Consider the following 25,802-nt stretch of genomic DNA (forward strand, 5'->3'; position numbering starts at 1 on the left):
GGTGCCTGCAATGGCGGCCTCACCAACAGTCTGTTTGTTCTTTCCTTCTTTGTGTTTTAATTGTATGTGTAAAATGCAAATTTTTAGTGTCCTTATCTTGTTTTATGTGGGGGGAGGGGTTGGGGGAAACTTTTTCTAATCTCTTACCTCGACGGAGATGCGATTTCTTTCCGTATTGTATCTCCATCTGCACTGCGGCCTAACATCGAGGAGTTAGCGGCCTTTGCTGGAGACCAACTTTGAGAGCTCCACCACGGGAGGTTGTGGGACTTTAACATCGTGGAGCCCGCAATCCCTTTGCCAGGGATCGACCTCGAAGCTCCAACCGTGGGTGCTTGCAGACTTAACATCACGGAGCCCGCAGTCTCTGCTCAGAGACCGACTTCGGAAACTCCAAGCCGCAGGAGTTTTGAACACCCCGTGGGAGTTTCAATCCCCCCAATGCGGGGGCTTCGACTGCACGATGTGGGAGCTTCAATTGCCCCGATGGATGGTTCTACTGCCCTAAGCGCTGGAGAATAAAGAGGGAGAAGATTGGGACTGTTTTGCCTTCCATCACAGGGAGGAATGTGGAATCTGCTGTGGTGGATGTTTATGTTAACTTTTATGTAGTTGTTTTTTTTGCGCATGGCTGTATGGTAATTTGCATATCACTGTACCTTAATTGGTAAACGTGACAATAAAAGACCTTTGAAACCTTTGAAACCTTAAATTTTCTGATGAAACAAGTAGGAACCTCTATTGTGAAGAAGACACAAGGAGTCTGCAAAAACATAGGGATAATTTAAGCACAGATCTGGCAAATGGAGTATAATGGATTAAATTTAGGTTTATTATATTGTCACGTATATTGAGGAACAGCGAAAACCTTGGCTTTGCTTGCTATGCAAACAGATCAGATATACCAGACAGAGATGCAATCAGTTCAAACTCAAGTACAATACATAGATTCTTGATAAGTACGGGTATCGGGGGTTATGGGTAGAAGGCGGTCACGGTGGCGCAGCAGTAGATTTGCTGCCTTACAGTGAATGCAGCGCTGGAGACCCGGGTTCGATCCTGACTATGGGTGCTGTCTGTATGGAGTTTGTACGTTCTTCCCGTAACCGCGTAGGTTTTCTCCGAGATCTTCAGTTTCCTCCCACACACTAAAGACGTACAGGTAAATTGGCTTTGTAAATGTAAAAAAAAATAGTCCCTAGTGGGTGTAGGATAGTGTTAATGTGCGGGGATCGCTGGTCGGCGCGGATCCGGTGGGCCGAAGGGCCTGTTTCCGTGCTGTTTCTAAACTAAACCAAATAAAAGGCAGGAGAATGGAGTTAGTAGGGAGAGATAGATCAGCCATAAATGACGGAATAGACTTGATGGGCTGAATAGCCTAATTCTGCTCCTATCACATGAACTGGTGAACATGAAGATAGAGAGAAGGGGAAAATAAAGTGCAAAATATAATTATCAGCATTGTAGAGCATCAGTTCCATGTGGCAATATGTAAAATCATCCATTTTGGTCAGCAAAAGTAAAAAAATAAAATATTTTATCGAGATGGCGGGAGATCACAGACCTCTGAGATGCGGAGGCAATTGGACAGCCAAACGCATGATTTGCAAGAGGCCAGCGTTCAGGTACAGGAAGTAATTAGGAAAGATAACAGAATACTAGCAATTACTGCAAGGAAAATTGTACAGTGAAAAGCTTTAGTTGCGTGCTATCCAGTCAGAGAAAAGAGAATAAATGATAACAATCGAGCCATTTACAGTGTACAGATCCATGATAAGGGAGTAACGTTTAGTGCAAGGTAAGGCCAGCAAAGTCCGATCAAGGATAGTTCGAGGGTCAGTAATGCAGTTGATGGTAGATCAGGACTGCTTTCTGGTTGTGGTAGAAACATGTAACATATTGAGTGTGGAGAGGATGTTTTCTCTTGTGTATGAATCTAAAACAAAGAGTTACTATACAAATATGAGTTCATCCGTCTAAGATAAATGTGAGGTGTGTTTTTTGTTTCAGTGTTTTGAATTTGTGCAATTCTCTTCCTCAAAGGGTGGAAGCAGCATCCTTGGCGATTCCTGAAGCAGAATTGGATACCTGCTTGATAAGCAACGGAGTGAGAGGTTACTGAGGTTGACATGAATGTGGACTTGAGGTTACAGATGGATCAGCCATGGTGCCAAGTGGCTGGTCAGGCTTGAGAACATGAGTGCTTCGAACTTGTATGTTGTGTAATGGGAGGTGAGGCAAGTGGAAGATTGCCCAAGGTGGAGGTATATAGATTGCTCAAGGAGTGAATGTGAAGGAGGTAACAGGTATAGTCAGAGTGAAACCATAGATGAGAACTGATGTAAAAGATTAGCACTGGATCATGAGATGGTATGAGTTAAGATACGGTCAAGTGAACTTTGTATAAATTAATGGTACTTCATGTTCAATTAATATTAATGCAAAATGCTTACAACAGGGAACAACATAGTCATAGATTCATGCAGTGCGGAAACAGACCCTTCGACCCAAATTGCCCACATTGACTAACATGCCCCATCTACACTAGTCCCACCTGCCTGTATTTGGCCCATATCCCCCCCCCCCCCCCCCCCCCCCCCCCACCCCCCACCCCCCCTTAAAGCTAACCTGTCTAAATGCCTCTTAAACGTTGCGATAGTTCCTGCCTCAACCATCTCCTCCGACAGCGTGTTCCATACACCCGCCACCCTTTGTGCAAACACGTTACCCCTCAGGTTCCTAATAAATCTTTGCCCCGTCAACATTCAATTCAATTCAATTCAATTCAACTTTAATGTCATTGCACAAATACTGGGTATCGGTACAACGAAATGCAGTTTTGCGTCAGTCCGTAGTAGTGCAATATAGAAATTTAAAAAAAAAGAGGATACAGAATAATAAAAAATACAGAATAATTAAACAATGGGGACGGAGGGACCGGAGGAATCTATCGGCGGGACTCCGAGTTCAGCAATGCGACGGTATGATTGTAGAAGCTGTTCCTCATCCTACTGGTACGAGACCTGAGGCTCCTGTACCGCCTCCCTCATGGGAGGAGGGCAAACAGTCCATGGTTGGGGTGGGAGGGGTCTTTAATGATCTTCCCAGCCCGTTTCAGACACCGTTTTCGGTGGAGGGCATCCATGGCAGGGAGCGGGGCACCGATGATGTGCTGCGCGGTTTTCACCACCCGTTGTAGTGCCTTCCTGTCCGCAACAGTGCAGCTGCTGTACCATACCGTGAAGCAGGTGGTCAGGATGCTCTCGATGGTACACGGTAGAAGTTGGTCAGGATCTGGGGGGACAGGTGGGCTTTCTTGAGCCTCCTCAGGAAGTAAAGGCGCTGCTGTGCATTTTTGATCAGCTTGGAGGTGTTGAGGGACCAGGACAAATCCTCCGAGATGTGTACCCCGAGGAATTTGTAGCTGGAGACGCGCTCCACCTCAGTCCCGTTTATATGGATGGGGGTATGTCTGCCCCCTCTGACCTTCCTGAAGTCGACAATAAGTTCCTTCGTCTTCTTGGAGTTGAGGACGAGGTTATTATTGGCACACCAGGTTGTCAGGTGCTGGACCTCCTCTCTGTAGGCTGACTCATCGTTGTCACTGATCAGTCCTATCAGTCGCAGTGAAACAGAAAATCACCAGGCTTTTTTCAGACATTTTAGGCCACGGTAAAGCATAACAGAGTCTGATAATAAAGTACAAGAAAAACAGCCAATGTGTTCATTGAATAATTACCACCTTTGAATGTGTTTTGGTTTGTTTCCAGTTTGCTGTGCTTTTTCGTAAGTCCCACCAAGTGTGAATAAAAAACATAAAACTATTTTTTAAAATATTTTTTTCCGGAATATTTACCGCCCAATAGCACCGAGAATGGGACAAGTAAAATACAAATTAAAATTAAAAATGTGCCAGATCTCAGCAGCTGGTCCATCAGTTCTAACATGATTGTTGAAGCTTTGCTCTGATAAACTGGGGGAAAACGAGGCGTTTTTTCTTGAATTCCTTCAGTGTAAACTCATTCATCTGATTTATGCAGCAATGAAGTGGAACACAGTGAATTAGAGCTTTCTCACAAATGCCGACTGACATGGCCTCAAGAGAATATGTGGGCCAATTTTAAATTAGTTGATGGTGTCCATAAAATTAGCATGATGCATTTGTTTCTGCTCTTTTCATAGGGCCTTTATGTCATTGACCAAGTAAGTCCATGAAAGCTCATTGATTTGGATACCCTTGCACTCCAATGAGTTGCTTGGTAACTGGTATAAAGTTGTGGCTGAAGAAGGTTCCCAACCTTCACATATCCATGTTCTCCAGAGAACATTCCCGACCCATTGCGTTACTCCAGCGCTTTGCGTCTTTATTTTAGTTTACTCTGGTGTTTGTTGGGAGCTTAATGTAAATTTGACCCGGTACTTGAAAAGAACATATGCCAAGTGTTTTTTTGCCAGCTTACCAGGCAGAGGAAAGGTGAATCATCTTCCACTAAAGGCAGCATAGAAACATACAAACATAGAAAATAAGTGCAGGAGTGGGCCTTTCGGCCCTTCGAGCCAGCACCACCATTCAATATGATCATGGCTGATCATCCAAAATCAGTACCCCGTTCCTGCTTTCTCCCCATATCCCTTGATTCCGTTAGCCCTCGGAGCTGCATCTAACTCTCTCTTGAAAACATCCAGTTAATTGCCTTCTATGGCAGAGAAGTCCACAAATTCACAACTCTCTGGGTGAAAATATTTTTCATATCAGTCCTATATGGCCTACCCCTTATTCTTAAACTGTGAACCCTAGTTCTGGACTTCCCCAACATGTGGAACATTTTTCCTGTACCTAGCCTGTCCAGTCCCTTAAGAATTGTACATGTTTCTATAAGATCCACTCTCATCCTTCTAAATTTCAGTGAATACAAGCCCTGTTGATCCATTCTTTCATCATATGTCAGTCCCGCCATCCCAGGAATTAACCTGGTGAACCTACGCTGCACTCCCTTAATAGGATGAATTTCCTTCCTCAAATTAGGAGACCAAAACAGCACACAATACTCCAGGTGTGGTCTCACCAGGGCCCTGTACTAGGGCAGCGTGACCTTCTTGCTCCTACACTCAAATTCCCTTGCTATGAAGGACAACATGCCATTTGCTTTCTTCACTGCCTGATGTACCAGCATGCTTACATTCAGTGACTGATGTACAAGCACATCCAGGTCTCGTTGCACCTCCCCTTTTCCTAATCTGACACTGGTGGTATTCTAAAAAAATTCCCAGAATTTTCTTTTGGTGCCATGCCTTTGGGAAACTCGGATAAAATATATTTTCTTCAAGTTTACAAGAGGATCCTTCCAACTTAAGCTCACCAGTCTTCCTATCATTGTGCTCATAATCTATCGACCACACCTCCCACCCCATCACCCCAGTTCCTTTGGGGCTTACAGATCTCTCCAAATGGTTGTGATGTGAATTAGAATGGTAGAATGACAAAGTCTTGTATTACTTGGCACTCCTATTGTTAAGATCAGGCTGTCAACCTTGAATCATGGTAAGCCTTTCTTCATTGGCAACTAAAAGGGACCATGTGACTTTGTTTAGTTTAGAGATACAGCGTGGATGCAGGTCTGTTTGGCTCACTGAGTCCGTGCCGACCAACAATCACCGCTATACTCGATCTATCCAACACACTAGGGACAATTTACAGAAGAGAACGAACCTACGAACCTGCAGGTGTGAAGAAATCGGAGCACCCAGAGTAAACGCATGCGGTCACAGGGAGAAACGACAAACTTTGTGCAGAGAACACCTGTGGTCATGATCACAAACTGGGTCCCTGGCACTTTAAGGCAGCAACTCTACCTCTGCGCCACTGTGTGCCCGGGATATGTTTACCAATATACCAATTCCTTTCCTCACAATTCCTCCCTTCAGGGAAAAAGGGTAACCAGAGAATGGATGGGGCCCGTCAGGAATAAAAGTGGTCAACTTTGTGTGGAGATATTGCCACATAGCGTGTGGATTATTTCTCCTCTGTTTTTACCCATGGAGAAAGACATGGGGACTGGGGAACTTGGGGCAGTCAATGGAAATGTCTTGAGGGCAGTCAGTATTATGGTCGAGGAGGTGCTGAATCAGATATATCCAAGAACACTGTACGAAGCTGGAGGAAATTGCAGGTGCCCTGGGTGAGATCTATGAGTTATGTAAATAAAGGTGAGGTGCTGGAAGTACCTCCCAGAGTACTTAAGGAAGTAGCTCCAGAAATAGTGGATGCATTAGTGATAATTTTTCAAAACTCTTTAGATTCTGGAGTAGTTCCTGAGGATTGGAGGGTAGCTAATGTAACCTCACTTTTTAAGAAGGGAGGGAGAGAGAAAACAGGGAATTACAGACCAGTTAGTCTAACATCGGTAGTGGGGAAACTGCTAGAATCAGTTATTAAAGATGGGATAGCAGCACATTTGGAAAGTGGTGAAATCATTGGACAAAGTCAGCATGGATTTACGAAAGGTAAATCATGTCTGACGAATCTTATAGAAATTTTCGAAGATGTAACTAGTAGAGTGGATAGGGGAGAACCAGTGGATGTGTTGTATCTAGACTTTCAGAAGGCTTTCGACAAGGTCCCACATTAGAGATTAGTATACAAACTTAAAGCACACGGTATTGGGGGTTCAGCATTGATGTGGATAGAGAACTGGCTGGCAAACAGGAAGCAAAGAGTAGGAGTAAACGGGTCCTTTTCACAATGGCAGGCAGTGACTAGAGGGGTACCGCAAGGCTCAGTGCTGGGACCCCAGCTATTTACAATATATATTAATGATCTGGATGAGGGAATTGAAGGCAACATCTCCAAGTTTGCGGATGACACTAAGCTGGGGGGCAGTATTAGCTGTGAGGAGGATGCTAGGAGACTGCAAGGTGACTTGGATAGGTTGGGTGAGTGGGCAAATGTTTGGCAGATGCAGTATAATGTGGATAAATGTGAGGTTATCCACTTTGGTGGCAAAAACAGGAAAACAGACTATTATCTAAATGGTGGCCGATTAGGAAAAGGGGAGATGCAACGAGACCTGGGTGTCATGGTACACCAGTCATTGAAAGTAGGCATGCAGGTGCAGCAGGCAGTGAAGAAAGCGAATGGTATGTTAGCTTTCATAGCAAAAGGATTTGAGTATAGGAGCAGGAAGGTTCTACTGCAGTTGTACAGGGTCTTGGTGAGACCACACCTGGAGTATTGCGTACAGTTTTGGTCTCCAAATCTGAGGAAGGACATTATTGCCATAGATGGAGTGCAGAGAAGGTTCACCAGACTGATTCCTGGGATGTCAGGACTTTCATATGAAGAAAGACTGGATAGACTCGGCTTATACTCGCTAGAATTTAGGAGATTGAGGTGGGATCTTATAGATACTTACAAAATTCTTAAGGGGTTGGACAGGCTAGATGCAGGAAGATTGTTCCAGATGTTGGGGAAGTCCAGGACAAGGGGTCACAGCTTAAGGATAAGGGGGAAATCCTTTAAGACCGAGATGAGAAAAACATTTTTCACACAGAGAGTGGTGAATCTCTGGAACTCTCTGCCACAGAGGGTAGTTGAGGCCAGTTCATTGGCTATATTTAAGAGGGAGTTAGATGTGGCCCTTGTGGCTTAAGTGATCAGGGGGTATGGAGAGAAGGCAGGTACGGGATACTGAGTTGGATGATCAGCCATTATCATATTGAAGGGCGGTGCAGGCTCGAAGGGCCGAATGGCCTACTCCTGCACCTATTTTCTATGTATCTATTCTATGGAAGACATGAGGGTGACACATTTTGTGCCTCTATTTAAGAAGGGCTGCAGTGAAAAGCCTGCAAACTAGAGGCCAATAAGTCTAATATCTATGGTCGGAAAGTTCTGAGAGAGTATTTTATGGGATAAGATAAAGATAGACATGCATTTAGATGGACACGTGCTGATTAGGGATAGTCAGCATGGTTTTGTACGTGGGTGGTCGTGTCTCACGATTCTGATTGGGATTTGTGAAGATGTGACCAAAAAGGTTGATGAGGGCAGAGCTGTAGATGCCTATATGGATTTCGACAAGGCATTTGACAAGATTCTGCATGGTAGGCTGCTCTGGAAGGTTAGATCGCATGGGATCCAAGGAGAGCTAGCCAACTGGATAAAAAGTTGGCTTCATGGAAGGAAGAAGAGGGTGAGAGTAGTAGGATGAGGGGTGATGTTAGGCAAGTGAATCATCCCACCACAACTAGAGAGCAGTGCTGAACTACTATCTACCTCATTGGTGACCCTTGGACTTTCCTGATTGGACTTTGCTGGCTTTACCTTGCACTAAATGTTACTCCCTCATCATGTATCTATACACTGTGAATGGATCGATTGTAATCATGTATTGCCCTTCTGTTGACTGGATAGCACGTAACAAAAACGTTTCACTGTACCTCAGTACACGTGACAATAAACTAAACCGAATTGAAATATACATTTTCTTCATCCATCCTCTACACACCACCTTCCCCTTCCTCATCATGACGGGGATTTGGATCTAAGCCGTGAAGGTGAAATAGTAATATTAGTTATTTTGCCACAAAACTAGATGTAGAATTAAAATGATGATCTTTTCATTGCTGTATGGTGTTGATGAAATTTGCCTTAGACACATGTAATAAATGCTTGCATACAATGAGACTCTTGCCAGCACAGAAGGCAGCTGCAATCAGCAGCATTACAGGCCTATCGCAGACATGTAGTCAGTTTTCTTCAGGTTCCACTCTGGTGGAAAACTTTTTAGAGTGAACCATTTGGTTCTGACTTGAATATTTAATTTCTTGTCCTTCCATTCAAAAACAATTGACGCATCCAGGTCTAAACAGCGACTGTTCATTCTCTCAATAAAAAGCATTCACTAACAATTTGCTTATTTTTCCCAAGGCTGACATTAACATTATCTTGCCCAATGGACCTGAAAAACTTTCCAATGGATGTGCAAACATGCGCGATGCAGTTGGAGAGCTGTAAGTAACTAGATTACATTTACAGGAATTATTGTGGTCTGTGTTGTCCCTTGTCTAATGACATCACATGAATAATACATCTCTCCATTGGCATTGCTGACTTTATTTTCTCTATTCCGTTCCAGCTTTTAAATACTATTTTACATCAAATCCATTTACTGTGCTTTGTTGTCATGTTGAGAGGCAGATCCTGCAGTGATTGTTATCACATGCATATGTCTAATGAAAGATCAAAGTTTCAAAACTAGAGAAACCTGTTGTTTCACGCATTGCCTTTATAATCTTACACCATTCAAGCGCGCTACGGTCAATCTCTTTGGTCTTGATCTCAACGTCACTATTAAAATGACAATTTAATTCATTATCTCTACATTCTGCTTCATTTCATCTCCATTAGAGTGTGGTCCACATCTGTCTCCAACCATTTCCACTGCATCTTTGACCATTCCCAACATCCTGAGCGCCTTTCATGCTTCAGATTCATGAGAACATGTCATGATTGAACATCAAAGGTAAATATTCAGTTAGTGAATCTTTATCGTCAACGATTCCTATCGGATCATATGACTAGCTTTGTCCGTCTGGTTCTTAACATTTTTTTAATCACTGTAAATGAATCTTTTAAGATCACTGATTGATACTTTTGGTCATGTCCTGCAGTTGGGTACACAATGAATGATCTGATATTCGAGTGGCTGGCATGGGGGGCAGTACAGGTTGCAGATGGACTGACCCTTCCACAGTTTCTTCTGAAGGATGAGAAGGAGCTGGGATACTGCACGAAGCACTATAATACGGGTAGGTCATGTTCATTATTGGCGCCTTTGAATTCACCAATTGGAAATTATCTTGCAAGGGCAAGAATTAACCTAAGTGAGGTCTAATTTAATCACAAAAAAACCATGGTAAAGGTTTTTCTCATTTGATAAGTAGAATAATACATTTGTTCATTACTTATGCTCATGCTGACGTTAATATTCTCAAAACGAGAAAGTCTTCCTTGTATAATGAAATGGTCCAGGTTGGTTCTGGCAGATGCATCTTTATTAAATATTTTTGTCATATAATCAAGGAGCCTACGTTATAATTGAGATTTATTCTGCAAATGAACACCTCCGCCATATCCAGTATTTGGGCATGGAGCCCTGCTGAGTTGCTCCAGAATTTTGTGTTGAGCTGCACTTAATGAATGCCCCAAAGATTAAAATGAATGGGCAGAAAATCATGGCCTCCCATCCTTCAAATCCTGAAACATTCTCTATTTGCATGAGACCTGTCCCTTTCTCCTTCAGCACATGCTTGTGTTGTTATTGCTGTGTTATGACATTACATCTCTATTTGAAAAAGCCTGTACTTCCTCTTTAAATGCATCATCTAGAGTTCTGAACATGCCCAGTATCTTGGATGCAGCAATAAAGAAAGCAACCACTGCTAGAGTCTAATTAACTGTAAATAGTCCAAATGTATAGTGTTGTATGTTGTTTGCTGTCATTTACCTGGCTTGAATTTCTTTGTGTGGTGCCAGCTGAAATGACATGAAAATGAGAGATGAGTCCCTCTACCAATTCACAACCATTCATCCCAGCCAATGGGTATATTGGTATTCACCTGAAGTCACCAGCTAGTTGTCGGTAATGCACACTAGGTTTAGAGATGGTTGGTTGGAGCTGCAAACTTGATCTCCATCCACTTTACTTCCTACCAGCTACTGCTAATGTCGTTTTCTTGGACTGCTGATCTTGGGTAATGGATTTAATGGTTTTACGATTCTCTTTCTCCACCTGAAGCGTGGTGAAAGAGAGTCATAATCATACAGCGTGGAAACAGGACATGTTGACCGACATGCTCCATCTACACTAGTCCCATGTCCCTGCATTTACCCCATATCCTTCTAGACGTGTCCTATCCATAAACATGTCCGAATGATATTTAAATGTTGAAATAACCATATAACCATATAACAATTACAGCACGGAAACAGGCCATCTCGACCATTCTAGTCCGTGCCGAACACGTATTCTCCCCTAGTCCCATATACCTGCGCTCACACCATAACCCTCCATTCCATTCCCGTCCATATAACTATCCAATTTATTTTTAAATGATAAAAACGAACCTGCCTCCACCACCTTCACTGGAAGCTCATTCCACACAGCCACCACTCTCTGAGTAAAGAAGTTCCCCCTCATGTTACCCCTAAACTTCTGTCCCTTAATTCTCAAGTCATGTCCCCTTGTTTGAATCTTCCCTACTCTCAGTGGGAAAAGCTTATCCACGTCAACTCTGTCTATCCCTCTCATCATTTTAAAGACCTCTATCAAGCCCCCCCTTAACCTTCTGCGCTCCAAAGAATAAAGCCCTAACTTGTTCAACCTTTCTCTGTAGCTTAGTTGCTGAAACCCAGGCAACATTCTAGTAAATCTCCTCTGTACGCTCTCTATTTTGTTGACATCCTTCCTATAATTAGGCGACCAAAATTGTACACCATACTCCAGAATTGGCCTCACCAATGCCTTGTATAATTTTAACATTACATCCCAACTTCTATACTCAATGCTCTGATTTATAAAGGCCAGCACACCAAAAGCTTTCTTTACCACCCTATCTACATGAGATTCCACTTTCAGGGAACTGTGCACAGTTATTCCCAGATCCCTCTGTTCACCTGCATTCTTCAATTCCCTACCATTTACCATGTACGTCCTATTTTGATTTGTCCTGCCAAGATGTAGCACCTCACACTTATCAGCATTAAACTCCATCTGCCATCTTTCAGCCCACTCTTCCAACTGGCATAAATCTCTCTGTAGACTTTGAAAATCTACTTCATTATTCACAACCCCACCTATCTTAGTATCATCTGCATACTTACTAATCCAATTTACCACACCATCATCCAGATCATTGATGTACATGACAAACAACAGTGGACCCAACACAGATCCCTGTGGCACCCCACTAGTCACTGGCCTCCAACCTGACAAACAACCATCCACCATTACTCTCTGGCATCTCCCATTCAGCCACTGTTGAATCCATCTTGCTACTCCACCATTAATACCCAACAATTGAACCTTCTTAACCAACCTTCCATGAGGAACCTTGTCAAAGGCCTTACTGAAGTCCATATATACAACATCCACTGCTTTACTCTCATCAATTTCCCGAGTAACCTCTTCAAAAAATTCAAGAAGATTAGTCAAACAAGACCTTCCAGGCACAAATCCATGTTGACTGTTTCTAATCAGATCCTGTTTATCCAGATGCTTATATATATTATCTCTAAGTATCCTTTCCATCAATTTGCCCACCACTGACGTCAAACTAACAGGTCTATAATTGCTAGGTTTACTCTTAGACCCCTTTTTAAACAATGGAACAACATGCGCAGTACGCCAATCCTCCGGCACTATTCCCGTTTCTAATGACATTTGAAATATTTCTGTCATAGCCCCTGCTATTTCTACACTAAGTTCCCTCGATGTCCTAGGGAATATCCTGTCCGGACCTGGAGACTTATCCACTTTTATATTTCTCAAAAGTGTCAGTACTTCCTCTTCTTTGAATCTCATAGTTTCCATAGCTACTCTACTTGTTTCCCTTACCTCACATAATTCAATATCCTTCTCCTTGGTGAATACCGAAGAAAATAAATTGTTCAATATCTCCCCCATCTCTTTTGGCTCTACAGATAGCTGTCCGCTCTGACTCTCTAATGGACCAATTTTATCCCTCGTTATCCTTTTGCTATTAATATATCTGTAGAAACCCTTGGGATTTACTTTCACCTTACTTGCCAAAGCAACCTCATATCTTCTTTTAGCTTTTCTAATTTCTTTCTTAAGATTCTTTTCACATTCTTTATACTCCTCAAGCACCTCATTTACTCCATGCTGCCTATAATTATTGTAGATCTCTCCCATTTTCCGAACCAAGTGTCCAATTTCCCTTAAAAACCGTGGCTCTTTCCAATTTTTACTATTTCCTTTCAACCGAACAGGGACATAAAGATTCTGTACTCTTAAAATTTCACCTTTAAATGTCCTCCATTTCTCTTCCACATCTTTCCCATAAAACAAACTGTCCAAATTTACTCCTTTTAAATCCTTTCGCAGCTCCTCAAAGTTAGCCTTTCTCCAATCAAAAATCTCAACCCTAGGTCCAGTTCTGACCCTCTCCATAATTATATTGAAACTAATGGTATTGTGATCACTGGTCCCGAACTGTTCCCCAACGCATACCTCTGCCACCTGACCCATCTCATTTCCTAACAGGAGGTCCAGCACCGCCCCTTCTCTAGTAGGTACCTCTATGTATTGCTGCCAAAAACTATCCTGCACACATTTTACAAACTCCAACCCATCCAGCCCATTTACAGAATGTGTTTCCCAGTCTATGTGTGGAAAATTGAAATCTCCCACAATCACTACCTTGTGCTTACTACTAATATCTGCAATCTCCTTACATATTTGCTCTTCCAATTCTTGCTCCCCATTTGGTGGTCTATAATACACCCCTATAAGTGTTGCTACCCCTTTCCCATTTCTCAGTTCCACCCAAATAGCCTCCCTAGACTAGCCCTCTAATCTATCCTGCCAAAGCACTGCTGTAATATCTTCCCTGATAAGCAATGCAACACCTCCACCTCTTGCCCCTCCAATTCTATCACACCTGAAGCAACGAAATCCTGGAATATTTAGTTTCCAATCACAGCCCTCTTGCAACCATGTTTCACTGATCGCCACAACATCATACTTCCAGGTGTCAATCCAGGCTCTAAGTTCATCCACCTTTCTTACAATGCTCCTAGCATTAAAATATACACATTTAAGAATAGTATAGAATACACATTAAGAAATAGTACCGGCCTCAACTACCTCCTCTGATAGCTCATTCCATATACATATCATCCTTTGGGTAAAAAAGCTGCTCCTCAGATTCCTATTAAATTTGTCTCCCCTCACATTAAACCTATGTCCTCAAGTTCTTGATTCACCTCTCTGGGTTAAAGACTCATCTCCGTATTTATTTATCTATTTATTTATTTATCTATTTATCTGTATATTTATTTATCCAGTTATTTATTTATTTATACATTTACTCCATCTATTCCTCTCATGATCTTAGACACCTCTATATGATCACTTCGCATCCTCCTGTGCTTCAAGGAACGAAGTCCTAGCCTGCTCAACCTCCCCCTGTAGCCCAGGCCCTTGAATCCTGTCAACGTCCTCATAAACCGTCTCTAGTTCTTTTCCAGCTTTACAGCATCTTTCCTTTAACAAGATGATCAAAACAGAACAGAATACTTCAAATGTGGCCCCACCGATGCCTTATACCACTGTAACATAATCACCCAACTTTTATAAAGAAAGCGACTGGCATGTTGGCCTTTATAACAAGCGGAATCGAATATAGGAGCAAAGAGGTCCTTCTGCAGTTGTACAGAGCCCTAGTGAGACCACACCTGGAGTATTGTGTGCAGTTTTGGTCCCCTAATTTGAGGAAGGACATTCTTTCTATTGAGGGAGTGCAGCGTAGGTTTACAAGGTTAATTCCCGGGATGGTGGGACTGTCATATGCTGAGAGAATGGAACAGCTGGGCTTGTACACTCTGGAGTTTAGAAGGATGAGAGGCTATCTTATTGAAACATATAAGATTGTTAAGGGCTTGGACACACTAGAGGCAGGAAACATGTTCCCGATGTTGGGGGAGTCCAGAACCAGGGGCCACAGTTTAAGAATAAGGAGTAAGCCATTTAGAACGGAGATGAGGAAACACTTTTTCTCACAGAGAGTGGTGAGTCTGTTGAATTATCTGCCTCAGAGGGCGGTGGAGGCAGGTTCTCTGGATGCTTTCAAGAGAGAGCTTGTTAGGGCTCTTAAAAATGGCGTAGTCAGGGGATATGGGAAGAAGGCAGGAACGGGGTACTGATTGGGGATGATTAGCCACGATCACATTGAATGGCGGTGCTGGCTCAAAGGGCCAAATGCCCTGCTCCTGCACCTATTGTCTAATGTCTATTGTCTATACTTAATACTCTAACTGATGAAGGCCGATTTGCCGAAAGCCTTCTTGACCACCCTATCTACCTGTGACTTTCAATGAACTATGCACCTGCACTCCTAGATCCCTCTGCTCTACAACACTCACCAGGGCCCTACCATTCATTGTGTAGGTTCTCCCGAGGTTAGACATCGCAAAATGCATCACCTCACACTTATTTGTATTAAACACCATTAACCATTCCTTAGCTCACCTGCCAGACCAAACGAGACCTTGCTGCTATTTTTGACAACCCTCTTCGCTGTCTACAATACTTTAGTGTCATCTGCAAACGTATTAACCATGCCGAGTGTATTCTCATCGAAATCATTGATATCAATGACAAACAGCAACGGGCCTGGTACCGTACCCTGAGGCACACCACTAGTCATGGGCCGCCCATCCGAAAAACAACCTTCAACCAGAGAGCTTCATCAGTTTTGAGGTGCTTGCTTCTTTAGGATTCCTCACTGGTTCTGCAGTAATGCCTCTGGAGATCCCTCTCTGACACTGACTGTCCATCTCATGCGGTTAAAAGCCTTATTGAGATCTCTCTGCGCACAGAGAAATTGATTCTGGTGGCCAAAGGCAGATGGCTATCCCACTTGAAAGGAGTCTGACGAAGGGTCCCAACCTGAAACATCATCTGTCCATTTCCTTTCGCCGATGCTGCCTGATCCATTTATTTCCTCTAGCAGTTTGATTTTAACTTGAAATTCAGGTTCTCTATCTCCCTGCTTGTAACATTTTCGCCAGCCAGCCTTGGTTCAATGTTTTTGTAATGGATGGAGGGCAATTATACCCTTGATTTGGTCATCATTTGGTTTAGTATAGCGTAGTTTAGCGATACTGCCCGGGAAAAGGCCCCTCGGCCCACCGAATCCATGCCGACCAGCGATCCCCGCACACTAACACGACCCTACACACACTAGGGACAATTTACACTCAAACCAAGCCAATTAACCTACAAACCTGCACGCCTTTGGAGTGTGAGAAGAAATCTGAGCACATGGAGAAAACCCACGCAGGTTACGGGGAGAATGTACAAACTCCGTACAGACAGCGCCTGTAGTCAGGATCGAACCCGTGTCTCTGGCGCTGTAAGGCACAACTCTACCGTTATGCCACTATAGTTAATTGGGAATTAATTTATTCATGGGATCCATAACCATCTGGCTTGACACATTTACTGTCCTTAAGGAACAGCAACACCCAGTGTGCAGCTTGATAGATACCCTCATTAGGCAGTGAGATGCCTCTCATGAGCTGGTTGCTGCTTTCAATGGGCACAGGGTTGCCACCTATGCTGCTCTCCAACACTAAAGGGATGCAACTTTCTACAACTGGTGTGTTGGTTGCGACCAACTGGCTATTCTGTGCAAACAGTGCGACGTTGCACATGCGCGGCCCTGCTCAAAGTTGGCAGGGAGCAGACTGAGGGGAAGAGGAAAGGCAGCTGAGATTGTTCACCCATGATTCGAGGTCTGTCAACCAACACAACTTTAGTTCCGGAGATTAAATCAATGAATGGTACTGTGGTCTGAATAGCAGCAGATGTCATGGTTAAAGTCCTAGATGGTCACCACGGTGCACCCAGACCACTGTGAGTCATATAGGCATACAGCATAGAAACAGGCCCTTGTACCAAGATGCCCAGTCTACACTAGTCCCACCTACCCATGTTTGGCCAAAACCCTCTAAATATTTTCTATCCATGTACTAATGTCTTTTAATTGTTGTTATAGTACCTGCCTCAACCACCTCCTCCAGCATTTCATTTCATATACCCACCACTATGTCAAGAAGTTGTTCCTCATGTTCCTTGTAAATCTTTTACCGCTCACCTTATACATATGTTCCATTATACTTGATACCCCATACTCTGGTTAAAATACTCTGTGAATCTACTCTATCTATTCCCCTCATGATCTTATACACCTCTATAAGATCACCCTCATCCTCCTGCACTCCAAGGAATAGAGTCCTAGCCTGTCCCCCCCCCCCCCCCCCCCTCCCCCCCCCCCCCCCCCCCCCCCCCCCCCCCGCCTCCCTATAGCTCAGCCCTTCAATTCCTAGCAACATCCATGTAAATCTTCTCTGCACTCTGTCCAGCTTATGACAGGCTGATCTAGACTGAACACAATACTCCGGGTGCGGCCTCGCCAATGTTTTGCATAGCTGTAACATAGAGTTTACCTGGTGTTCAGGTTCCGATAGAGTTAGATAGAACTCTTAAAGATGGCGGAGTCAGGGGATATGGGAAGGAGGCGGGAACGGGGTACTGATTGGGGATGATCAGCCATGATCACATTGAGTGGCCGTGCTGGCTCGAAGGGCTGAATGGCTTGTATACTCTTGAGTTTAGAAGGATGAGAGGGCATCTTATTGAAACATATACGATTGTTAAGTGTTTGGACACGCTAGAGGCAGGAAACATGATTCCGATGTTGGGGGAGTCCAGAACCAGGGGCCACAGTTTAAGAATAAGGGGTAAGCCATTTAGAACGAAGATGAGGAAACACTTTTTCTCACAGAGAGTTGTGAGTCTGTGGAATTCTCTGCCTCAGAGGACGGTGGAGGTCAGTTCTCTGGATACTTTCAAGAGAGAGCTAGATAGGGCTCTTAAAGATAGCGGAGTCAGGGGATATGGGGAGAAGGCAGGAACGGGGTACTGATTGGGGATGATCAGCCATGATCACATTGAATGGTGGTGCTGGCTCGAAGGGCCGAATGGCTTGTATACTCTGGAGTTTAGAAGAATGAAAGGGAACCTTATTGAAACATATACGATTGTTAAGTGTTTGGACACGCTAGAGGCAGGAAACATGATTCCGATGTTGGTGGAGTCCAAACCAGGGGCCACAGTTTAAGAATAAGGAGTAAGCCATTTAGAATGGAGATGAGGAAACACTTTTTCTCACAGAGAGTTGTGAGTCTGTGGAATTCTCTGCCTCAGAGGACGGTGGAGGCCAGTTCTCTGGATACTTTCAAGAGAGGGCTCTTAAAGATAGCGGAGTCAGGGGATATAGATAGATCCTTTATTGTCATTCAGACCTTTCGGTCTGAACGAAATTATGTTGCCTGCAGTCATACACAGAATCAATAATAACAAAACATACAATAAACACAAATTAAACATCCACCACAGTGAGTTCACCAAGCACATCCTCACTGTGATGGAGGCAAAGTCTTAGTCTCCGTCTCTTCCCTCCTTGTTCTCCAACATAATTTCGTTCAGACCGAAAGGTCTGAATGACAATAAAGGATCTATCTATCTATCTATCTATCTATCTATCTATCTATCTATCTATCTATCTATCTATCTATCTATCTATCTATCTATCTATCTATCTATCTATCTATCTATCTATGGAGAAGGCAGGAACGGGGTACTGATTGCGGATGATCAGACATGATCACATTGAATGGCGGTGCTGGCTCGAAGGGCCGAATGGCCTACTCCTGTACCTATTGTCTATTGTCTTTAGCAAAGATGTAACAGGTAATAGACACCTACACCATAATTGCTTTTGAAGTAGGCCATTTTATACTTTGCATTGTTTCGATATTAATCATCTGTCTTAAACTGATCGTCCATTCATTCATCATCAAACATCCCACTTGTCTATACCTTACTCACTTCATCTGCTGAATCTTGCAACCGATTTGAACACAACATGTTACACCTCAGTTATTATGTTGACTATTATGTCAAGTTCAGTAGTTCTTGAATACAGACAACACCACCTGGGCTTTGTTAATGTTGCTCCAATGCTTGACCCACTATGTTGCCCTTTTCGAGTGCATTTTGCCTCTGTTTCTGAATCAAACCAGCTCCAGGCTTTATAAGTAGACCTGTAATTTCTGGCAATCCACAATCAGCCTTTGAACCCAAAAGCAATTTCTAGACTAATAGTCTGAACAGTTGCAATGATTCAATATCATGTATTTGCAGCTTAATTACAGATTAAAACTGCAGGCTATCGAGTTTACAAAAGCAGCTGTGAGTCATTCAGCCTGATCTCCAGAGACCTCCAAGACCTGTGTAAAGAATACAATTGTGTTCAGTGGTTAAGATAAGTAATTTCAAAGTCTACTGGATGGATTGTGCAATCATGTAAAAAATCAAAATGATTGGTCTTGCACCTGAATAATTAACCATCTGTAACTGAGAAATAACTTTTGAATTATTCTGTGTTCAGATATATAATTGGTTGAGCTTGTTATATTGTATTACTAAAAGATCACATTTTAATACAGTGAAGTGCTTAGTTTAGTTTTGTTTTGAGATACAGCGCGGAAACAGGCATCTCAGCCCACCGAGTCCGCACCAACCAGCGGTCCCCGCACATTAACTCTATCCTACATACACTAGGGCCAATTTAAACTTATACCAAGCCAATTAACCTACAAACCTGTACGTCTTTGGAGTGTGGGAGGAAACCGAAGATCTCAGAGAAAACCCACGTGGTTACGGGGAGAACCTACAATCTCCGCACAGACAGCGCCTGTAGTTGGGATCGAACCCGGGTCACTGGCGCTGCAAGGGCAGTAAGGAAAGGTAGCAGCTTTACCGCTGTTCCACCGTGCCACCCATCAAGAGGGTTGATATGAAATGTGCAAATATGAACTTTTTAATTGGCATTTAATAAAATCATAACTGATTTTTTAAGACATTATTATTTTATACTTACTGTAATCACAAAATGCTGGTGTAACTCAGCGGGACAAGCAGCATCTCTGGAGAGATGGAAAGCGTGACGTTTTGGGTCGAGACCCTTCTTCAGTCTGAGAGTCGAGGAGAGGAAGACAATAGATAATAGGTGCAGGAGTAGGCCATTCGGCCCTTCGAGCCAGCACCACCATTCACTGTGATCATTCAGATTCAGATTCAGATTCAATTTTAATTGTCATTGTCAGTGTACAGTACAGAGACAACGAAATGCATTGTGGCTGATCATCCACAATTAGTACCCCGTTCCTGCCTTCTCCCTATACCTATAACTATACATAGCTTATGTAATAACAAACAAATTCACTTTGACAATGAATATTACTGAGGTAGCATAACTTTGAAGATGGTTTTTGATTTAAACTTTTTTTTTAAAGATTTCTTTTATATGCTATGAATTACATTTGACCTTCAGTCATTGATGTTGCTACTTAAATCCTTAAAACTGACCAAATATATTTATATCCAAAAATTTCTACTGTTAAGTGCTAAATCATCCATCATTAGTAGCCCCCCCCCCCTCGGTCATGACTGACCATGGGTGATGCATCCTGGTCGGATGCAAGCCTGGGCGATGTCATATGGAGGACAGGCTGTTGCCCATGCAGCACGTCCCCCCTCTCCACGTCGCTGATCGATCCAAAGGAACAGCAGGGCCGTTACAGTTTGGCACCAGCGCCGTCGCAGGAGCTGCCAGAGCGAGGTTGTAGACAACGACAAACTGCCTTAGGGGCTCCGACTCCGGATTCTCTTGAGGTTTACACCTGGAGCCTTTTCCATGACTGGATATGGCCACAAGGCAGTGGAGGTTTTAAATCAGAGTTTTCCCTCTCCTAGATGGACTGCCTTCCCAGGCTGACGAGCCCCATCTGCCCGAGACTCGTGGGGGCGGGAGCGTCTACCTTCACTGCCCAGTGGGAAGGTGCTGTAGATGCCCATGCATCTACCACATTATTTTAAATCATCTTTCACACTATATTTGGCAATCATTCCAATCGCATTTCAGAGATAACTGAATTACAATTTCATTTATCCACCATGGAAGTAACGTCTCTGCAATAAACCTTCCCGAATTTAATCGTGACCTTCTGCATCACCCACAAGCTGATCCTGTAATGTTGGTAATCAGCTTTACACAAGTTGGAAAGTTACACAAGGGAAAGGTGTGAAATCGATAGATCAAAGCAGCCGATGGTAAGGAAATGTAGAATGGTTCATTATTGCCAGAGGTGAAGGTGACAACGAGGCACACAAACAGTAATATTGATTGTATGCCTCCCTGTCTGAAGAATGGTCTCGACCCAAAACATCACCCAATACTTCTCTCCAGTAAGTCTTGTATACTGCTCCAATTTCTCATCCCCCACCTACTGTTAACAAACTTTGTGGCCTATATCCGAGGCTGTTTCCTAGCAGATATCATAGCCCTCAAGAGGACCTGCAAACCATTTACATCTGTTTGTACCAACTTGTGTCCAGTCTGACGAAAGGTCTAGACCCGAAATGTCACCCATTCCTTCTATCCAGAGATGTTGCCTGTCCCGCTGAGTTACTCCAGCATTTTGTGTCTATCTTGGGTCAATGCCCATTCCATCAACATCTCAGTTGTAAAGTTAATTTAAAGCTCATGTTGAAATCACTCTACATTTAGAAGGACAGGAAAGGTTTAGAGGGACATAGACCAAATTAGGGCAAATTAGACTAGCTAAGATGGGGCATCTTGGTCAGCAGGTAGGAATTGGGCCGAAGGGCCTATTTCTGTGATGCATGACTATAATTCTATACCTCAGCAACATCATGTAGTTCTCCAGAGACCAACTTTCCAGTTTATGACCTCATGCACATATTGTGCCTCTCAATCCACAACCATGACTTTAACTATTTTTGGATCCTAATTTCTGGAACTCACTCCACAAGCCTCTGATTCACCATCGTACTCTCCATCTGCAATTTCAAGTCTTGTTTATCTCTTTCATGGGTTTTCATCAGATTGCACTTTTATGAAGAATAGGTTTGGTTGTTGTCTGGCTTAATGATCATGTTTGGATACCACACTGTATACACCATTATTGGGTAACGGTTAGAGTCATAGAGTGATACAGTGTGGAAACAGGCCCTTTGGCCCAACTTGTCCATACCGGCCAACATGTCCCAGCTACACTAGTCCCACCTCTATGTCCTGCCTGCTTTTGGTCCCTATCCCTCCAAACCTGTCTAACTGTTTATTAAATGTTGGGATAGTCCCTGCCTCAATGACCTCCTCTGGCAGCTGATTGACAAGTCTCTTCTATTCAGCAGTGACTGAAACTTATTTTACCTGGCTTTGGGCACTTTTCTTCACAATATGAAAGTGAGCTGCCTCTAAAATGCCTCGAGATGCTACAGAAGATGGACAATATCTGCAAAGAATATTTCTTCTCATTTTGTACCTTGGAGTAAGACATGAAACATATAAACATAGAAAATAGGTGTAGGAGTTGGCCATTCAGCCCTTCGAGCCAGCGCCGCCATTCAATATAATCATGGCTGAACATCCAAAATCAGTACCATGCTTTCAATTCAATTCAATTCAATTCAATTCAATTCAATTCAATTCAATTCAATTCAATTCAATTTATTGTCATTTGGACCCCTTGAGGTCCAAACGAAATGTCGTTTCTGCAGCCATACATTACAAAACAAAAAGACCCGAGACACAACACAGTTTACACAAACATCCATCACATCGTTGTGATGGAAGGCAAAAAATACTTATCTCTCCACTGCACTCTCCCCCCCCATGTCAGAGTCAGAGTCAAAGTCAAAGCCCCCGGCTGGCGATGGTGATTGTCCCGCGGCCATTAAAGCCACGCCGGGTGATGCAAGGTCGCGCACCGGGTCCTGGTGTTAGAGCCCCCGGCGGGCGCTCGCAGAGTCCCGCGGCCATTCCAAGCCGCGCGGGCGATGGTGTAAGGCCCCGCTCAGGTAATCTTCAACCCCGCAACTCGGGCGGGAGAAGTCGCCGTTGCGGAAGCCCCGAAAAGCGGTCTCCCAGCAGGGACCCGCGGGCTCCCGGTGCCGCCGTCCGCCAAACCCGCAGTTGCAGCCTCCGAACCTCCGGAGGTCGGGTGGGAGCAGCGCTCAACCACAGCTCCACCCGCTCCGGACTCGGCCAGCCTCGTGACGGTGAGTAGTCGGCAGCTCCATGACTGGAGCCCCAGGTCGTTCCTGTTGGAGGCCGCTCCACGTTGCAGCCCCAACGACAACGGAGACCAGACAAAGAAAAGGTCGGGTCTCCCGTGCAGGGGAAAGATTTTAAAGTTACCCCCTCCCCCCCACACCCCCACACACATTCCCCAACAAAAAAAATAACAAAAACTACATAAAAACGAGACAAAAAATAATAAACCACAGACGGACTGCAGAGGCCGCTGCTGATGACTACTCCTGCTTTCTCCCCATATCCTTTGATTCCATTAGCCCTAAGAGCTGTATTGAACTCTCTTTTGAAAACATCCAATGATTGGCTTCCACTGCTTTCTGTGGCAGAGAATTCCACAGATTCACAACTCACTGGCTGAAAAAGATTTTCCTCATCTCAGTCCTAAATGGCCTACCCCTTATTCTTAAACTGTGACCCCTGGTTCTGGGGTCCCCCAACATCGGGAAGAGTTTTCCTGCATCTAGCCTGCCCAATCCCTTAAGAATTTTATATGTTTCTATAAGATCCCCTCTCATCCTAATAAATTCCAGTGAATATAAGCCCAGTCGACACATCCATGAAGACCAGAGAACTTAAGATAGTTAATTGAGATGTCTTGAGGACCATCCAAATTACTGTAGAGAAGGTGCTGGATGTTCCAAGACTGAAGGCAGATACATTTTTTGGGCTGCTTCAGATATATCTAAGGTCACTGTGGGAAGCCAGAGAAGAAATTGCAGGAATCATCATTAGACATAGGTGAGGTGTCAGAAGTCATTGGCGGGTTGCTAATATTGTGGCTTTATTCAAGAAGGCTTGTAATAAGTCCAACATGTTCAGTAGGAAAAAGGACACAAAATCCTGGAGTAACTCAGCAGGGCAGGCAACATCTCTGGAGAACATGTGCATGTGAAGTTTCAGGTTGGGACCCTTCTTCAGACCTGAAACATCACCTACTTATGTTGTCCAGAGATGTTGTCTGACCTGCAGAGTTATTCCAGCAGTTCGTGTCCTTTTAACCAGCATCCACAATTATATGTTTCTACATCTGTGGTAGAAAAGGCACTGGATAGAATCCTGAGGGATAAGATATACATGTATTTGAAAACATAGGATTTGATTAGGAATAATTAGCATTGTTTTGTGCATGCGAGATCATGACTGAAACTTGAATTAGTTTTTTTGAAGAAGTAATCAATAGGATTGATGGCAGACGGAGCATAGATGCACTCTGCATGCACTTTAGCAAAGCATTGATAAGGTTCCGCATAGTAGGTTGCTCTGGAAGTTTAGGACGCATAGGATCCAGAGAACTGACTAACTGGATAGAGATTTAGCTTCATGATCGGAAGCAGCGGGTGGTGGTGCATGGTCATTTTTCAGATTTGTGGCCTGAGATTAGTGGTGTGCCTCAGGAAACAATGCTGGACCCATTGCTGTTTGTCATCTACTGTATGGGTGCAAGCTATAAGGCATGATTAGCAAGTTTGCTGATGACAGTTAAATAGGTATATGGACTGTGAAGATAATTACCATGAAATGCAAAGGAGTGTGTGTGTGTGTGTGTGTGTGTGTGTGCGTGTGTGTGTGTGTGTGTGTGTGTGTGTGTGTGTGTGTGTGTGTGTGTGTGTGTGTGTGTGTGTGTGTGTGTGTGTGTGTGTGTGTGTGTGTGTGTACACATGTGCACACATGCGCGCCTGCGTGTGTGTGTTGACGTTTCGGATCAATGTCCTTTTTGGTCATTGAGCCAAAACATTAACTCGGTTTCTCCCTCTCCAGAGACTGCCTGACCTGCTGAGCATCTCCAGTATTTTTTGTTCTTATTTCTACCTTCTGAAATATAATGTGCAATTGAATATCAAATAATGTCTTATACTTTGCCTGAAAATATGGTGCACTGCAACATTTGCGAGGATAACTTCAATTCATTTCTCATAGAGTTCCATAGCTCAGTGGCATAGCTAGTAGAAATGCTGCCTCATAACAGCAGAGATCCAGATTTAATCCTGACCTCAGGTGCTGAATGTGTAGAGATTGCCATGATCATATTGAATGGCGGTGCAGGCTCGAAGGGCCGAATGGCCTACTCCTGCACCTATTTTCTATGTTTCTATGATTGCACTTTCTACCTGAGATCACGTTAAATTTTTCCAGGTTCTCTGTTTTCCACCCACATCCCAAAGACATGCAGGTTGGTGCCAGGGCAGCACAATAGCGCAGCGGTAGAGCTTACAACGCCAGAGACTCGGGTTCGATCCTGACTACGGATGCTGTCTGTATTGAGTTTGTACGTTCTCCCTATGACTGCATGGGTTTTCTCTGGGGACTCTGGTTTCCTCCCACACTCCAAAGACGCGCAGGTTTGTAGGTTAATTGGTTTTGGTAAAATTGTAAATTGTCCTTAGTGTGTAGGATAATGCCAGTGTACAGGATTAACGCTGGTCGGCATGGACTTGGTGCTTCGAAGGGCCTGTTTCCACGCTGTAGCTCTAAACTAAACAAAACTAAAACTAAGAACATAGAACGATGAACAGTACAGCACGGGAACGGGCCCTTCGGCCCACAATGTCTGTGCTGAGCGTGATGCCTGGTTAAACTGATGTTATATAACTGTACATGATCCATCTCCATCTACTCCCAGCACTTCCACGTGGCTATCTAAAAGACTCTTAAAAGCCTCTATCGTATTTGCCTCCAACACCAACCTTGCCAATTTGTTCCATGCCCCCATTACTGTGTGTAAATTAAACCTTGCTCCGCACATCTCCATTAAAATATCCCCCTCTCACCTTATAGCTATGCCTTCTAGTGTAGGATATGTCTACCCTATC

The 25,802-nt window shown here is 43.7% G+C and overlaps 1 protein-coding gene across 1 annotated transcript in view; it reads left to right on the forward strand.

The window, feature by feature from the left end:
- Window positions 1–25,802, forward strand: part of glra2 (glycine receptor alpha 2) — a 225,165-nt gene that overhangs the window by 129,207 nt on the left and 70,156 nt on the right. The window contains exons 5-6 of the mRNA XM_033033354.1: window positions 8,930–9,012; window positions 9,673–9,810. Of these exons, the coding sequence (XP_032889245.1) occupies window positions 8,930–9,012; window positions 9,673–9,810 (221 nt within the window). The remainder of the gene's footprint in view (window positions 1–8,929; window positions 9,013–9,672; window positions 9,811–25,802) is intronic.

This window comes from Amblyraja radiata, chromosome 14 (assembly GCF_010909765.2).
Source record: "Amblyraja radiata isolate CabotCenter1 chromosome 14, sAmbRad1.1.pri, whole genome shotgun sequence".
Lineage (NCBI taxonomy): Eukaryota > Metazoa > Chordata > Chondrichthyes > Rajiformes > Rajidae > Amblyraja > Amblyraja radiata.